The sequence below is a fragment of the Falco rusticolus genome, chromosome 3, assembly GCF_015220075.1.
Source record: "Falco rusticolus isolate bFalRus1 chromosome 3, bFalRus1.pri, whole genome shotgun sequence".
NCBI lineage: Eukaryota > Metazoa > Chordata > Aves > Falconiformes > Falconidae > Falco > Falco rusticolus.
The window spans coordinates 110,784,084-110,802,951 of NC_051189.1; the positions used below are offsets into that span (position 1 = coordinate 110,784,084).

The 18,868-nt window shown below is 43.6% G+C and overlaps 1 protein-coding gene across 5 annotated transcripts in view; it reads right to left on the reverse strand.

Moving 5' to 3' along the window:
* Positions 1-1,572: 1,572 nt before the first annotated feature.
* The window catches only part of PRDM2 (PR/SET domain 2), a 73,372-nt gene continuing 56,076 nt past the window's right edge, over positions 1,573-18,868 (reverse strand). For 3 of the 5 annotated variants that reach the window (XM_037378901.1, XM_037378898.1, XM_037378902.1), the window contains 2 exons: positions 6,262-6,396; positions 1,573-4,944 (listed from right to left, as the gene is read on the reverse strand). In XM_037378901.1, coding sequence (XP_037234798.1) covers positions 6,288-6,396 — 109 coding nt within the window. In that variant the 3' untranslated portion in view covers positions 1,573-4,944; positions 6,262-6,287. Of the gene's footprint in view, positions 4,945-6,261; positions 6,397-14,298; positions 14,384-16,569; positions 17,747-18,868 lie in introns of those variants that run through there. The other 2 variants (XM_037378899.1, XM_037378900.1) reach the window with 2 other exon arrangements.

Sequence of the window (18,868 nt, forward strand, 5' to 3'; positions counted from 1 at the left end):
GCTCCCGGGCTGAGAGACACCCCCCCAGCCCAAGAGAAGGCCCTTCGCACCCGGCGCCAGCCCCTGGTGCCCATGCGGGATGGGGCTGCGGGCATCGCCCCGCGCTTCGCCCAGCACCCGCAGCTGCCACGGGCCGACCTCAGCCCCACAGCATGAGCCAGCGACCCAGCAGGGCAAAGCTGTGTCGCTCCTGATCCTGGAGGACGATGCTCAGTGGGTGCTTGACGCACATTCCTGCTCCTACTGTTCCTCCACCATGGACCCATCTCACATGTGAAGTGACAGACTGCTGGCGCACTCAGGCGTGACGTGCCAGTGTCCTCCATGTCCACAAAGTGGCTTTTCCTTGCGCACACGCGACACTCCGCACTCAGTGTGTCATATCGCCTTGAAGGACTCTACATCGGCACGGGTGTCAAAGGTGGCGCAGCCCAACCAGTTTTCCCAGCTGAGGCCTGGAGGGGATTCAGCTGCCTGCATCCTCTGGCCCTGGCAGCTGCAGGCACCGCGGTACGCACAGTGTAGGAAGGCAGGAGCTTCGGTATGAGCAAGTTTTTCTCCTTACCTGTTTTTGAAGGTAGTCTTCTCCCAGCAAAGCCACAGCTCTTACAAACAGGAGTAATTACTGCTGCTTCAAGTGTCAGCTCAGACAGAAGAATGCCAGTACGTAGCTACGCAGCTATTTTAGTACGCAGCCAAAGCTGTGCGGCCGTTGAGCTATCTTTAAGAGTATTTCAGAAGATTCTCATGCAGGGAAAGAATGACAGTTCAGCAAAATCTGATCACTCAAAACTTAACGGAACCTGTTAACGAACCCCAGGTGGGCTGGAGCACTGTGCACAGGGCAGCCATGCGCAACGGGGACAGCAGTGGGATTTTTACTAACAGGTCAGATTTATAATGCATAAAGAATGTTTGGATTTTCTGGGGCACAAGAGCCATTTTTAGCCTACATGAAATCAATATCAAGACCTAAACTTCAGCTGTTCCCAAACCTGTTTGTTTAATCTGCTACTGATTTTAAAGACTGTGGCTGGATTAATGCCCCAGTGACCAACGGCTGCCCACCGACCCCCAGCGATGCCCCTGCAAACATCCTGGACAAGGCACCCGCCTCCCCTCAGGGTGTTGTGGTGGAGCATGGCCTTCCACGGGGATGAATGAAACGGGGACCATTTCTAGGAAGCAAAACCCCTCCCGCTTCAGGCCCTGCTCAAACCTTCCCCTCCCGACAGAGGACAGCAGCCCGTGGAGTTTGTTGTACCGTGCTGCTTCTGCAACGCTTCAGCGAGAGCTTTGGCTTTGAATTGAGAACCCAAACTACAAAGGGCTCGCGTGCTGCGTATCCGAGCGTGCAGACCTCGAGCCTGGAGCCGTCAGGAGAGCTGGGTCTGCAGGAATTACCACTCCATGCACAGAGCTTGAGAGACCGAGGTGACATTTCTACCTGCTTCTCCTCTCCTGCCACCCATCAGAAAACCCCCAGCCGTCCAGCAGTTTCAGAGCCACAACACATCGAATCTCCGTTCTGAAGATTTCCCTTGCTGAAATAACAATAAATATTTCCATAAAGCAGTTTGTCACATGAATTTATTCTTGTTCTTTTTCTTTACATGGCGGACAGACAACAGAGCTTTCAGTCTTCCAGAGCAATGTTCAGAACCCAAGCACCAACCAGCTCATACCACATCTCCAGACAGTTTATTTTTAATAAACTTCTCAGTATCAGCATTGTCATGAGAGCACTGCAGAGCTACCGGTGTCAGCCTCACAAATTCCTACATGCAAAACCTGAGCTTTTTCCCCACCCTCTCCTTGAACTTTCACAAGAACTTGTGATATTAGTCAAGGGCAAAATTTCACGTTTCATCAGCAGGCACGGGGGAGGTTAAAAATTTGCTGCAAAACTGTGAAATTCTGCCTTGGAAAAAAAAAAAAATGGCATACTTTCCTGAATTTACTGTGAATAAAATATCCTCATCGCTCCAGAGAAATGACACCATTTTGAACTGGCTCTTTTCTCTGCAAGAAAAATCAGCTCCCCCACCCTCCCAAAAAACCTGTGTTTTTAATCTGAGGGAAAACGATGAGAAGTCTGGTGCAACTGTGGGTTATTTCTTGTCAGTGGTGTGGATATTTTTCTGCCACAGCTTAGACCATAATGGATCCTTCAAACAGACCAGTACAATATAAAGCTGTGTGCTGTGGTCTCTTGGTTGAGTAACACATGTTATAAAACTTTAAAAACGGAGCATTTACAACCAGGGACATAAAGACGTGCTTTTAAAATTGTAAATACATATTTACAGGCTTGTGTGATAAACCAGAATTTCTCTGGGAAAAAAGCGTTCATATATCACAACAATTTACACACTTCTCTCCTTGAGTTTGTCAGTTATTATAGTTAATACCACTCTAAAAAAAGCAGCAAAAATAAATTGCACAAAAGTGACCTCTAATAACCTCATTGGTATGCCTTAAAGGCACTGAACGCAGCAGCAGCTGTGCCAGACACTCGGTACTTGATTTAACTTACTGCTGCTGGAAGTTGAGTGGGTCTCGGAAGAACCGACTGTTTAAAGCAGGATTTGGGCTGCGTGGCAGGAAAGCTCTTCCCCAGCAGCACAAATGTCTCCGGTAAGCGTGACTGCGGCAAAGCTGCTCCGGGAAGATCAAGGGCATTTCAGACCGGTGCTTTAAGACAGAGTATATCGGAGCTGGGCTTTACTAGCACTGCACTGTCATCTTTCAAATGACCTAGATGCTGTCCAGACACACAGGAAGGTAATTCCCGTTTGAAAGAACAGGGTTTACCATACTAATTCTAGATGATAAGAGGAAGGAGAACACGTGGAGAGACAAGAAAAAGAAGGATAACGTGCAAAACTAAAGCGAGCCAAACGGATTAAGCTGTATGTGCACGCCAGCTTCTTTGAGATATACGTAAGGCCAGGAAACGTAATTACTGTGCTATTTGACCAAGATTTACCAAGCTGCCTAGCAGATTTGGATGCTCACTTCCGACTAGCTTTAATGAACCATGTGAATCTCAGTCTTCCAAGGCTGCTGGGAAAAATTTCAGCCTTTGTTTGGAATCAGTACATCACATATTTCAAGAGGGAATTATTGCTAGCAAAAAGCTCAAGAGGGGACAAATCCTAGAGACTCCAGGAAAAAGAGCAGCCAGCAATGGCACAAGCTCTCCCCACAAAGCCTGCATCTCAACGGTCTCACAGTCTCAAACTGGAAGCATCACTTCCAGCGTGGGAGGGGATGTAGCTTTTTATGGCTCACCTAGTCCTCAGCATCTCAGCCTTCCCCCGAACCACAATTGCACTTAGAAAGCCTCCAATAGGGGTTTATCCAAAAAGTCTGTAGCTAGACAACAGAAGATCCCGAAGACCTTTTCTTTCCAGCTCAAACAACACGTAGCTAAAACATTTTTTTTTACGTTGAACAAAACCCATGTTTCTTGTTTAAAGCTTCTGTATTCCTTTTGAACAATTTGATTTTCATCAAAACTATAAAAAAACCCAAAACTGTTTTCAGCAATTTCATACATATATATATATAAATACATATGTCATATATATATATGAAGATATATATAAAATTGATCCTTTTTTTCTTTTACTTTATCAGGGTGGCAGGAAGGAGTATCAACCGGGCACTTGTTTGTGTTTTCTTAACTAATGTGTGCATACACAGATGTGTGCTTATCTGTGCGGAGTGCAAAGACAAGGAGAGGCAAAAATAGACTGAATTAAGGGGGAAATAGAGTAACCAACCCCCCTGGCCTCCTTGAAAAATCCCAAACCCCGACGCTACATTAGCAGGGATCCTACAAAAACTCGTCTGGACAGAAGGAACCCTTCATCTCAGAGGTGAAACCTGCAGGGGCCCAGAGAACTGTCGCTGCCAGATGATGCACCTGTGTGTGATTGTCACCATTTTGGGGCACGAGGTAAGAGACCTTTCTGCACCACATTCTACCAACTGACCTGTATGTTTCTGCAACTTGTCTTTACTGGCTGCCAGCTACCTTCGTGGATGCCCTCTCTACAGGACCGCTGAAACTAAACATGCTGGTATCGAGGGTTGCAAATGCAAGCTCTGTATTTAAGGAAAAGTGTTGCTTGATACTGCACAGCAACGTGCGTGTTTGATACTATCACTAAATAAATAAATTCTGACTATAGCAAGAGTACCAGACTGGCAACAAATGTAATGGCAGCTTTTGAGAAATGGATGCTTGTCCCTTCATGAAACTGGGCAATCAGTGCATTTCACAGAGATCACTTATCAGGTGGTCTTCCAAAAAAAATGTGGGTCCTGACGCACTTTGAAAGCAATGGCATCATGCCCCTTAAAGCTAATGGTACAAAGTCAAGAGACTGGGGTAACCCACAGACTTCAGATGTGGAAACCTCAGCAAAACCTACCATTCCCTTCCGTGGGTTTTTGTGGGATGCCCAGTTCTTTACCCGTTAGGATGTAAAGTAGAAACTAAAATGATGTAACAGTCTTTTCAGAATTTAATTGCATAGTATGTTAAACCCCTCTGTGTCCTACCAGAAAGAGGAGACTCATCCAGACCCATCAACCCTCTGAACACGGTTAATCTGCCAGCAAACGTCTGAACATTTCTCCATGCTATTCCACCAGCTGTCGATGCGTGGACCCCACGTGGCAGGGGACCCCGAGATCACCCTCTCGGCAGCATCCACAGTTCATGGCTCTCTGGAAAAGGCAGGAGCCCTGCTCTGCGCTCTCTCCCCCCCTCTGGAAGGACGGTATGACAGAAGCGTGCCACTGCTTCCAGAAGAAACCGCTGTCCCTGTTACCTACTGAGGAACCGGTCCCACCTCATCTCAGAAAAAGCAGGAGAGGATAATGCTTGAGGATTACTTCACCTCACCTTTTCCAGCCACAAGTTCCTAGTACCTGAAAATACAGAGTTGCATGTTATCAGAGTCAGCTTTAAGATTACGCAGTCAGAGTAACTGCCCCGTCACACCGAGCTGGAAGCAGGTCAAGTTGTGCAGCACACATTTATTTAACTGTTTTTTTATTTATATTTATATATATATAATTTATTAATTTAATAATTATTTCTTTGATTTTTAAAAAATAATTTTAAAAAATGAAATTTGAAATTGAAAACAATTTTAAATAAAAATATATTTAATAAAGAAATATATAGAAATATTTATATATATATTTAAAAATATTTAAAAAGTAAATTTAACTGTTGCTTGAGTTTCCCATGACTAAATGGTCTGTGCTGCAGTTAGGGATGTTAACATCTCATCAGCAACCACCCCTGTTATTCGGGAGGTAGTAAACTTTAGAATTTTACTGACTTTTCCCCCAAATGTTATTTTTTTGAACATATTGAACAGAGAATAAATTTTGGGCTGCAGCCCAAATTTTGCTGGCACCCGTTCTCACCTTTAGGCTTACACATGCGAGTGTAACGTTCCCTAGCTGTTACAGCAGCGTAAAGGAGGTGATTACCTGCCTGTCACAGGTGGCAAAGGGAAGGAGCAGAAGACAGCGTCTTGCTTAAAGCCAACCAACAGGAAACCAGTTCAGCATCACCAGTAACACTGGACCAGGTCATTAATTTGTCCAAGCCCATACAGCTTCATTACACCAGTTTATCTCGCCACCACCCCAACCGATGCTTTTGTATGTTACGCCAGCGCTGCGATCTGCATTGTAACGCTGGTCTTTGAGCTTCTGGCATCCGACCAAAGCGGCCAGCTGGAGGGCACGCTCCCAGGCACCCATTTTTTGGTCAGGGTTAATACTGGTTCAGTGTTTAACCGCTCAGCCCAGGTGGTTTCCAAGGACTTTGCCCACTACTACGACCAGATGGAAATGCCACTCCTTCCACGGCAGGGACAAACCCCATCCTTACAAAAGACCCATCTTCAAGATCCAGAGGAGCAACACCTCAGGTCTTGAAAGCTCATAAACGAAAGGAAACTCCTCTCACCTTCCAGGGGGCTGAAGAGCTGACTGCCCTGCGAGAGCCTTTTGATGGGATCTAAGCACACATCGCTGGAGAAGTCCTTGTCCCTTGTGGCCGACCCCACCGAGGGGCCCCACTCCTGCCAGCGCTCTCCCCCTTCCCTGGTGACACGAGCAGTGCCACCGCGCTGTCTGAGGCTCGGGGAGCATCGCGGAGCCCCCTGCCCACGGCACACGCCGCAGGTACCCCCGCACCCCGCGCACCCCCTGCCCGTGCTGCAGTACCTGCCCCGCTGGCCACGCAGGGGGGTCTATTCCTTGAAGAGGTGGGATGCGGTGCAGCTGGATTTCTTGCATTGCCGGGTGCTGGTGTTAGGCGAGGAAGAGGAGGGACATCTAGAGGCCATGCGGAGCCTGTAACTGTACAAAGAGGCAGAAGAAACTCACACACATGCATTAGGGTATGGGGGGGGGGGGGGGGGGGGGGGGGAAGCAGAGACATGCTTTAGGGCCCCATAGGGGCTTTAGTAAGCTATGAGGGAAAAAACCCTACCCTCCACCCTCACCGCAAGTACCGAGAGCCACTGCGGAAGGTGAGAGGGCTTCTCGCCTTGTCCTGAACTGACAGTTTGTTTAAGTACGAAACATCATCTGGAAGAAGCATCCACTCTCCCACCCAGTGTCCCAGACCCTCTAACTGGGACCGACAGACAAATCCACCGTTATGTAAAGAACAGCTAAAAGCATCGCGGTCTGTTTCCTCAAGACAGTCCATATCAGATTTTAAAATAGATATATATGGAAAAGGAAATTTACTTTACAGAAGCCTAACACGACACCTGGCCGTTTTTCCCGATGTCAAAGCCTGCTGCACGCTATTGCCACCATGGTGTGGGCAGACCAGACTGTGACAGGTACAGGTGGCTGCAGGTACCGCCGCTGCGGTGCCTCTGCTGTAGGTGATATGTAATGCCACTCCAAATTTTACAATACCGCCGAGAATCCCAAAGCAAAAGTGAAAATCAGGGATTTTAACTGGCAGTAGGACACTTCTGCGGGCCGTGATTTCAAGCCTGAAAGCACGAGTCAGCGCAAGGGAAGGTGAAAGGCTGACGCTCTACTCTAAACACCCACCCCAGTCCAAACACACACCACCCAATGTAACCTTCCTTATGCTACAAGAAAAAAAAAAATCCCTGATTTGTTTTTAAATTCAGCATCTTTTGCTATCTTGCACGTACTTGTAGCTCCTTGGTGCATGCATATGCACGTCTGCTCCCCCTCGCACCTGCGCACCCCCAGTACCTGCGCTAATTACAGACCTACCTTGTACATGCAAATTCTTCAAAAGTCTAACCAAAACCGACTAGTTACATTCTTCCAAGGGAACATCTTTTGAAATAGGCTTTTATTACATAAGAACACGTCTAAGAAAAGCCAAGAATTAGGGTTTTTTCCAGGTTATTTTTAGAGTTCAATATACACCCTTTAAAAGGAGATTTCAGTACTTGTTTGTCCTTACACATAGATTTTCGAGTGCAGTGGAACTGCTAGTCAGACATAAAGAAGGACAAAATTTTCCATTACGACAGAAAAACAAAAACCACAGAAATTTTAAAAAGTAAGCAATTCAATTATTTCCAAATTAAAACTCGTGGTTAAAATCGTCTGCCAAAGTTTTGTTATTGTTATATGTAAATCATCCTCTCCAGCCTTTGTGAATTTAATACTGAGGCGTTCATCTAGTGTCTAAGGAGCAGAACGCGGTAACGAGGAAGTCAACAAAAGCCAGATTTTGTTGTCCCATAAAAGGGCTGTTGCCAAGGGACACAGAAGAATATCCAAAATGAGTTTAGTTTGTTTGGCTTCAGTTCTTTACTATAACTAGAAGAGAGAAATTTTAGTTTCCTTTTATTTAGAATGTTTCCATTTAAGTAAAGCTTAACGTATTAAAATTTATTATGACTTGTAAAAGTTCTTCTATAACCAGTAACATCTGTCTGTTCCTGCCTGCAATGAGCCGATGCCTGGATCCTGTGGGAAACCTCATAATAATCAAAAAATAATCCTCAAATCTAAAGACACAAGAGTGTCTGAGAAAATCTGACCTGCATTTTCAAGTGCATCCTGCCCCCAAACCAACACGCTGCAGGGATCGTCCACCTGCTAATTTCACCGGGCTTGAAAGCTCATACATCGTTGGCGATTACTTGGAAGTTGAGGATTAGGGGGACAAGATAAAAAGGGATTGTTTTTCTAGACAGAAATTGAAATCGTGTTCTTAATGGAATTCTTACTGTTGCCTTCCCACAGGCTCCCCATCATGGCGAGGCACCAGCACGGCAGTGGTGTCCACGCTACTGGTGCTGCTGGGAACTCGCTGCCCTCTCTGCACCAGTGTCAAACTGGAGCGGACCTACAACTCTCTTTTTAAAAAGCCTGTGGGGTGGCTGGATGCTTTAGGAGTAACCCCCTGGGTCGGCAAGCGGAGGGGGAAGGGAGCTGGCACACGCCTGGCGCACACAGGAGCAGTCACTGCGGTGGCCGATTTTAGCTCTGCCACCTTGCACCTGCTTTTGCCATCACCCGTGTGGGTAACTTGAGACAGCAGAAGGACAGGGATTCTCTGCAGCCCAGCAATTGGGAATTCATGGGGAAGGGGCGAGGGGGCTGCAGGCAGCCCGGACAGGCAGCGCACCCCGTGCTGCGGCCAGCCCCCACCAGCCCACTGTTTAGGAACAGTCCTAGCCAGGAAAGAAAAAAAAGGAAAAGAAGGAAAAAAATACAAAGAAAAGAAGGAACAGCATCCGAAAACGTATTATGCCTGCAAGAAAAAGGGCACAGAAACCAAGTATTGGGCAGCAGATAGGACTTGTTTACACTGTGTATCAACTAGGACTTTTAAATCAGGATTAAAAGTTCTGGTAAACGGACTTTTCCCCCCCCCCCCCCCCCCCCCCCCCCCTTTTTACCAAAGGACTTTTAAATCAGGATTAAAAGCTTTGGTGAAAAAAAAAAAAAAAAATTATGGCTCTACCATAAATCAAAGCCAACCCAACTTAGATGATAGTGGGTTGGTTTTTTTACATGTAGACAGGGTTGAAACCACTCTCTCAACTGAAAGCACGCCCTAACTAAAGACACAAATCACAGAATTCAGTGAGACTCACTACAATAAAAATCCACTAAATCCCAGGTCTTACAGCCTTCCATCCCTGGATCTGAAGGTGTTCGCAGGATGAGTCAGTACCACAATCCCCGCTTTTCAGATGCGGAACTGAGTCAGAAGGAAAGCGATTTGCCAAGGTCGCCCAGAAAACCAGCAGCCTCCAAGCAGAGGCAGGCAGAGAGGGAAAGGCTCCCTGCGCCACCCCACGTTCCACTGTCTCCTGAACGCTTCAGCAGTTTCACCTACTCGCCCAGACCGAACCCCTCCGGCCGCCCCGTGTCCCCAGGCACCGCGCGAGGACCACCACACACGGGCCAGGTGGTGGCAAAACCGCCCGATCCCGGCACACACCTTTCCCTCAGACAGCCTCAAATACATCTGGTGTTTTTAATGGAAATTACCTCGTCTTGCACCACACTTGTGCAATTAACATCCTTCTAAGGTGCTAGTTTAGCTCACTGGAGATGTCCCAGAAAAATAAGCTGCGTGCCTGGTGGGGATGGAGGCTGGAGCGCCTGACGGAGCGGCCAGTCGCACCGGTGACGGTCTGTGAACACACAGCAAAACCATCGCACCACAGGACGGAACATTCAGGTAGTTTTGCTTTACGTTTTTCCCCTCAATTAAAGTGTGTTTTTCTTGCAGGGCTTACACTTCTACTCTCCTAACCTAAAAAACCACATGTGCACAGTCCAAAATTTCAGAGACACACACACGCACTCTATCACATCTCCTAACAGACATCCCATCGACACGTCAGGGAGATCCTCCATCAGGAGTGTTTCCTACCCTTCAATAAAACAATGCCTAAGCTGACAGAGACTGCCTTCTAATAACTGACTGTCTGGGGGAAATATTTTTAAAAAAAAAAAAAAAAAAAAAAAAAGAGGTACGGATGTTTAAGCCTAAACACTTGGCTTTGCAGAATTAGGTGAGGCATTTTACAGGCCAGGACTGTGACCGCCTGCCCCCACGGGGGTGTCAGGGCACAAATAAATGAGATTTCTGGGCTTCTGCTCTCAGTGAGAACTAAACCATCGTGCTGCTAACCTAACTGGCATGTACTCTCTTGCGCTAGCATATTGCTTCATGAGAAAGTAAATACATGAAACAAGGACTTGGAAAAACATCAACCAACAATTACACGAACAGTATTTTTATATTTTTTTAAGTGAAACAAAGTATTGAGCAGGACAAAAAGGTTTGTGGGCAGAAGTCTGTTGAGGAGGATGCCTCCCTCCTGCGGAAGAGTCCTGCCTCTGTGTAAAAAACACAGGGGAGCAGCAGAACGCAAAAACGACCTTAACGTGCTGTACTGCAGCTACGCTGAGATTTACGGGTGTTTATTTATAAAAGTGGTGAAAAAGCTGGAACACGTCAGGATTTTATCTCGCAATCATGTGACGCTAAAGGACATAACACGAATATTATGATTTTATGGTCAGGCCTTTCATGAATCTAAACTGGAAAAACCTGTTGCCGAGATCCTTTGCACTCTCAACTTTCAAGAAGATACCCAGCAGCACTCTCTAACCACGGTGGTTCAAAGAACTTATTATCTTTAAAGTAGCCTTCCTCTCCCACAATAACTCACAAATTGTTTTGTTTCACACATGGGCTCTGGAATTCAAGTTTCTTCATTGTTGACTCAGTTCCGCTCCCAGTGAAGTCCTGCTTCAGACCACTGTTAACTTCAGGGACTAACACCAAACCAGCACTGAGAACTGGTGGAAAAAAAAATCTCACCTCATACCTACAACCCACCTGGGGGACCACCTACAATTAATGTAGCCATATCATTTTACTTAAGCATTACTAGATCCTTCAAAAGCAACTAGTGATCTAAAGTAGCCACTTCAAAGAGGTTCACCACTGAGGATGGCTACTGAGCTCCTTCAGAAAACCAGCCTCCTTGGTGGTACTTCAAATTGAGCTCAAAGAAATTATTAGTCACTTTAAAAAATCTTGGTTTGGGTCTGTAACTTTAGATGAACAGTACCACATCAGCAATTTACCTTCCTGCCCTTTTAAAGAAGCACAGAGCATTGTGCCAGCCAAAAAGTAAAGATGTTGGATTAAAACCAGCAGTACCCAAAATGCATGTACACTGTCAAATAATCTGGTCATTTGATAAAGTTTGTATCTACTGAATCACATTCTAAGAATGAGAAAACTATCACACTGAGGGCAGACTGCTGCTGATTTTATTTAGCTTTATACAGAAGGGGTTACTCCAAATGAGTTCAAAGTGTTTACTGAAGGCGGTACGACCCCTCAGTCCCCAGCACATCTCTTCACGTAAAAAAGAAACCACAGAACAAAAAGTGCTTTTTGAGAGAGAGATGAGTGAAAGAAGGGGGTCTACAACTTCAGCCAAACTCCGGCGTCTGAGTGCACAACTCTTCCCCGCAGCTCAGTGATGGAAGAATTCCTCATTTCTCACCTTCCCACCTCCTTCCCCACTGCAACGTTTAGCAGCAGTCACAGCACCGAAATGAAACGCTAAATACGCTCTGGCACCCAGTCGCAGGTGGCACATACTAACTGGTACTCGCAGGCGATGTGCATGTGAGCCACGCGCGCCCAGAGCCAACTGCCCCCGGAGCAGCGGCCGCGCTCCTGGCTCTGGCAAGGACAACAGCCAGAGCTCTGCTGCTTCCCCTTGCTGCCAGGCTTCCAAACACCCTGGGCAGGCAGCACGTCCTCTGCGCTCTCAGCAGAATCACTCCCCTGAGAAAAATCCCTCGCGTTTACTCCACCACAGGCATTTAACTTTGCTGAGCAGCACCACCGAAACTGCAGAAGGATCCAGGCATGTCCTGCTGGAACAGGCCCAGATACCAGATTATCGTTAATTCTTTTTTGACTGACACAGGGCATCATGACGAGTGCAAGTCTCAGTTTTGCTGTTCACCTGAAAGGCAGCACACCTCCCGCGTGCAATGCCACCTTGCACCATGCAGGCTGGGTGCTGAGCCTGTACTCCTGAAAAATGGAACATCACCCGCTGAATAATCAAAGCTGTTTCTCACAACCCTTCGGCAGTTTCTTGGAGCAGTGCCACCCAAAACATGACTCAGAGACCATGTTTGGCTTGTGAAACACGTAAGTCTTACAAAAAAATAAGCAAAGATACATATACACACCAAATGCATGTTGCCGATTACTGTACTATGTTCCACAAAACACTCGAGTTTTGAATAAATTAGGAAAATGAAGCAGCTACCTATCTCTTAAGAAAAAGCTTCCCTCCAACTTGATGCCTGCTCAAGCTTCCCTTTGAATTTCAGTGTTTCACTGCCTTGCATCTGAAAAAAACAAACCAGCAGTATTTTCAATGCTGTTTTCCAAATGCATGCTTTCAAAAGTACACTCTACCAAAAGCATTTTTAAAGACTTACTGAGAGAAGTAAACGTGCAGGATCAGCAAAATAAAATGAAAAGGGATGAAGTATGCATGGGAAGTCACGGTCAGGTTCCCCTGAACTACAGAACGGCTTGCAAGTGGGCAGGGGCTGGAGGCTGTGGTCCCAGGGCAGAAGGGGCTGTAACACCTCTTCTTCCAGTACTGCCAATAACCACCTAGCAGACACCGGAGGTTACACCAGCAGCTCCCTTACCCACTCCTGGTCTAACAACCCACTTGAATTCTGCACGTCTGGGTGGGGACCCTTGCCTGACTGCAAGCGACGAGCACGAAGCAGCACCAGCCCCAGCTACAGTTACGAATTCCACTCAAAAAATACCTGTAAGACAGAACTTAAATCGCAAAGTCAAGACCCCAGAGGCAGCTTAGGAAACAACATGAATCATTCATACATATGGAATAAAGACCCATCTTTAACATTAATATTTTTCATTAATATCTTTCACTTGGTGTGTAAAATGGACCATTAACCTTACACTTAATATATGGTGCCTTTCTTACAGTGTTTTATTTGCCTCTTGCTCTGGAACAGAATTGTTTTCCTCACATTCCCGCTCTTCCAAAAAATCCTGGAAGGTCCTACACATACCCTCTCCATTAAGAGCTGCTATTCACTCCTAGAGCAGCTCCAGCCTGTGAACGAAGCGACAGTTTCTACTAAAATAACACAGTATGCAACTACGCAGTCAGAACACATCACACGGTGTACGTGACCAGGATACTACGGCTTTGTACTGCAACCTGAACAGGGCGAGTTTGAAATCTCTTGAGGATTTGGATCTGTACTTTACTCCCAAGTGTTCTCCAAGACATCTCTTCTGAGTAGCCTTTACTCTCAGTTCACCAGATACTGGGTAACGTCTGTCCACAAAGTTTAGATGAAGCCGTCCACTTCTAAAAGTAACTCCGATTGTTGAGGCTGCCTAGGTGAAGCTTTACCGAGTTCCCATTAAAATTCCCTAAGACTTGTGCTTCCAAGTGTTGAGTGCTTTTCAATACTCCAGCTACAGCTTAAAAACATCAAACACAGTATGGTATTAATTCTGCAAGTATTACTATTCTATTTTAAAATACTGCATAGGGGTGACCCAAAATCAGCTTTTCTCTCTACTGCTATCAAAGTATCTTCAGTAATACTAGGAAATTTCATGTTAGCCTCCAGATCTAATGCTTTACCAGTTCAATTAAATAGAACATGTGGAAGTTTACATAATTCACTTACCACAAAAGCTCAGATCCACCCAGCATGCACTTGTTGTCCAGAATCTATCCTTTTAGCTCGTTTTCATCATGAATAGATGTCGAACGTCATGTGATTCATGCAGATCACACGTTCAGCAAATAAAAGCCAGAATTAGTATGTAAAGTCTTCCCAGTCCTCTTTTTAAGGTCATTCACAAGCTATCTGTCTGTCACAGATTATCGCTTGCAACTCAGCTTCTTAGCCGAATGTGACTCCAGCAAAAGCTGGATAATAATTTTGGAAACGAAGTCACAAACCTCAGTAAGTGAAGGAACCGCTATTTATTCCCACATCTGAAATTGCAACTTTACACATCAGATTGCCAGGATCTAATTTACTATGACATCTCCCCCCCCCCCCCCCCAAAAAAAAAAAGTCATCAGGAACTGAACTAGAACTTTAAACAAAAGGCTTACAATACAAAATGCCAACAAAACACAGTACCAGAAACACACTAGCCTAAATCAACTACAGGTAGCTTACAGAAAGGGTCAGGAGCTTGCAGAGCAAGGCAGGAAACACTCTGTGCAGGGGGCCTGGCTGCATCACCTGGGCTGTCTCGTAACGCCTAGGATTGAACACATTTAAGACATTCTCTGATACAGACTGCATAATGGGGGCAAAAATGGTAAGCACAACACGTCAGATCTCCCGTCTCCACACACGCTTCAGCGTTACTGTTTTTATCAAACTGACACTGCATTTGATCTTGACCAGCGTGCCAGTTAGTCTATGTAAACAGGACAAATTTAATTGTTCTTATTGCCTGGTTGGATGCATTTCAAGAAATGTCAGCACTTTGTGGGCATCATCACAGCTTTATTGTTGCACTCAGATCATAAAGAGGCAGTTATAAAAGCCACAGAAATTCAATTATGCAGATGAGATGCAAGAGCAATAGTAACTACAAAAGCTGTACGTTTCCTGTATGTGATGAGTTGCCTAATTAGCAATGAAACTTCTTGATTAGCTCTCGTTTTGGAATACAGATCTCCATCACACCACACTTCACTTGACAACTGGTGTGTACAAACGTGTATGAACATCTCAGTGTGGCAACATCCTTGGGACACAACAGGATTTAATATCACAGCAGAGAAACAGCAAAGACAAGGGTAACAGGATTTCTGCCATAGTATTAAGGAATGAAGGAAGGAAGTTGCTTTATTTATGAACAGTTCACTGCTAGACGTCTCTAATAAATATTTCAAGGTGATCAGAATACTGAGACTGCAGTAAGACCAAGCACCAACTAGTATTTCATTTGTCAGTAATAGAAGACAGACATGAAACATTAGCATAAGTTTATGTCCCACCCTCAGTAACCTCAAAACTATGGGAGAGATTTTACCTTCCCGCCCCCGCCCCCCCCCCCCCCCCCCCCCCCCCGTTTCTTACAAAATACCCAAATACAACTACAGGTAGGCAAACCAAAAATCTTTTCACTTAGGTAAATACAGTAAAACCTAATCAACACTAAAAACCTTCACTGTGGCTGTCCTACCACCTAACTAATACAAGGGCTGCCGTAAGCGAGGTAAGAATTCCGCTCTCAAATCATGGTGCACTATCTAACCGCAGCGTATGGCCACGAAGCAGATGTGCCTGCACAAAACACCCAGTGAACAACGTCAGAACTTCTGCACCATTGTACCAGAGTTTCCCTATCAGTTAAAACGCAGGGAAAACTTAGTTATGGAGAGGATAACATGTTTGAGGAATGACATACCACATGAGAAAATAAACTGGGAGTTCTTGTCTATTTTACTCAAAGAAAAGCATTAATTTGAATAGACAACGAAATAAAGGACTAACTTACTACTGGATTAGTAAGGAATACACTACAAAATTGGCTACTGCAATACTGTTAGTCTTAATGATGCTATATTATTCCATCCAACTGCCACATTAATATGGCCACAGATGCTTCCAGCTCCACTGCAGGAGGCAGAATGCTTATCTTGCTGGTGGAGTGCAACATGCCAAAATTCTTATAGCCAAAACTCTTTACATGTATTTTTTAAATTAAAGTATATTTCACAACTTTAAAGCATACAAAAATAGAACATTATAATATTAGAAAAACTTGAAATGGTGTGTGTAATCTTAATTAAAGTAGTTTAAATGTGTTACCCGTGTCCAAAATAAAAAGATAAAAATTTAAGACTAACTGCAAAGTGTCAAATGGTTATAAATTCGTCTCAGTGGACTGGGTGTAGACAGCTAAAGGATGCAAGCACACTTAATTCCTTCTAGATGTACACTGTTTCATCTTTTCATTTTTCCTGGTACATCTGGTTCCCACACAAAAGGCAAGCTTCCCACAATTTTTTAAAAAGTTTACTTTATTGATTACAGTTATATAAAATGTGTCACGATAGTTTCATCTAGTTGGTCATTAAGTGCTTGCAACACCACAAAGACTCTTAAGTACGTCTGCAACTCAATGAAGTATTGCATGCTGGAGGAGAAAAAATCCCTCTTGGGTTGCTTACCTGCATTTACAGTACCTTCAGCAAGGCTACAATGTTCAAAAGCAATGACAACCCCACTTTTATGTCAAATGGTAATTTTTAATGTTTTCATTAGAATAGTCTTTATATCACTCTCCAATCGAAGAAAAAAATGTAACTAACAGCAAACTTTAATACAGGAACATGCTCCAAGATTAACAACCCAAAATGAAAACAAAATGAAATTAATGTAAAATGTAAATCACATATAGTACAATTGAAGTGTCCAAAACAATTTAAATAATTTTAAATATTTTATTTTTTTTAAACTTGCTACAAATGCTTTATACAATATTTCAACATAAAGTCCCCATAACAGAAATGTAACAAAATGGGAATGATAGTGAAAGTGAAAGTTAAAGTGGCACAAATTCACCAAACAAGTATTAAACTACAAATTTTAAGAGGTAGATTACTTTTTAAGTCAAGAACAAAAAATAAAAGGGGTGGCTGTATAAAGAAACTAGTCACTTTCCATCAATTCTGTCATTAATCTTGAAAGCTGTATGAACACATGACAAACAGTATTTCCATAAAAAGCTGCTATGAACAACAGACCAATTTGTTGTCTTAAGTTATTAGATAGAGGTGTATGACCCTTTAGAGTAATTATATATTTAACTTTCAAAATATACAGGTATGTAGTCCTGGTCTAGCCTTCTTATCGATAAAAAGATACACTGCATTCATTATATATATGGTATTTAGAAACTGATATCGGTATTTCATTGCTATATAAAGTTTCATTTGCATGTATAAATAGGAATTTGGAAAATTCATAAAACATCCAAATCAGGGTTTTTTTCCCATTGTACTCTGGACATCTAAAAAACTCAGAAAGCGAGGAGGGTGGGACGAAAAGGAAATTCTGTCGCTAGGTTGGCCTCTACTGATCCATATAGGCAAAAAGCTTTAAGAGACTTAATACATGACAAATACACTTTGAGTGCAGCAAAATTCGTTGTCCCTGAATCTACGACGAATCATTGACAAAATTATAGAACCTGCTTTGCCAAGTTATACAACTGGACTGCCTGTGTGCCATTCATGAAGGTACGGACAAAACCAGGATCTAAGCAAGCACGAGAGCAAAAGATTTGGTTTAGTTAATCCCACTACTTCTTTTGATGGTTTCGTGTGGGTTTTGTTCTGTTTTTAATAGTACCCTTCTCTTATCTGAATCATCCTGTAGCCCAGCACGAGTGTCAGGCACCAAGTAAGAAAAATCTGTGCCTGACACTGAATATTAGCAAGAAGCCTGCAGGCAATTTTATGATTGTGAGTCAGCTTCAGCTGGTTTCGCAAGCTTGGTGGATTTCACATCCATTGTCGTAGTGCTTATCCTAAGTTGAGCATGCAACAGCTCTATCATGTCATTAAAGGATTTTTTTTGTGTGTTTTGTTTTTACAGAAGATTCCTAGAAAATAAAAAACAAAAACTGAAGATAAATGACAAAAACTATTTGTGAACGGAGTATGTTTACACAGAAAAACTGAAAGGTGAAAAACAAATTTGGAGACAAATATTACATGAAGCAGGTCTTGAAAAAAAATACTAAGAATTAAGATTTCCTGGAAAAAAACCCATACCCCAACATGCCTGCATAGAGTAGAATCTATGTTAGCCTGCGCGGACATTAGTGTATGAAGGCAAAAAAATTCTTCACACTACATACTTGATATTAAAAAAAAAAAAAAAAAGAATTTACTAGATAATCTAGATTTAAGAACATTATTTCAGAAACAAAAAGCAAGAATTATTCTAGCCTAACTATTCATTACACCAGTGAAGACTGTGCTGCCAAACTAAGAGTATTTGAGACAGTCAAGGAAAACTTACCCCTCAGTAAACTGTTATTTACCCCAAATACTATTAAACTTTCAAACTGCCCTCTAGCACTTTGAAATCATTCAGTTACATTGAACCTTTCCTTTACAAAGTATTTCCTCAAAATTTTCACCTAGAAGATCTTCACGGTAAGACACACAAGCTGCAAACAGTTTGGATTTTGACACTTCTCGACAAATTCTGCTAGGGGACACCTGTTCTGAAGGAGGCTGCCAGTTCCTCCCCCTCCTCCACCATCAATTACTTTGATTAAAAAAAAATACTACCTTCAGCCATAAATCTGGTGTTAATCACAGCCATGCACTGCAATTACCAAAACCAAGAGAACTCTTAATTACCAGTAAGCTTTGTGAAAGTTACTTGGCAAATCAGATACCCGTTTCCAAGATTAACAGGGCAGAAGCATGCTAATAAAAGTTGTAACGCTTTGCAAAATATCCTATTGATGTGAGAGACTACATGAAGATGTAAGTCGGGACTCAGGCACGCAGATTAAGATTTTCTTTATTTATTGAAGTATTACTCTTGTAATTAAAATGCTTCTTCTCAAATAAGAAATAGAACTTTAATTATAAAATTTGTTTATACTGAAACATAAAAGCATGATACTTCTAACAAATTTACATGTTCATGTAACTTTCCTTACACATCTGTTTCCCTTATATTAAGTATTTAATTATCTGACTCAGTT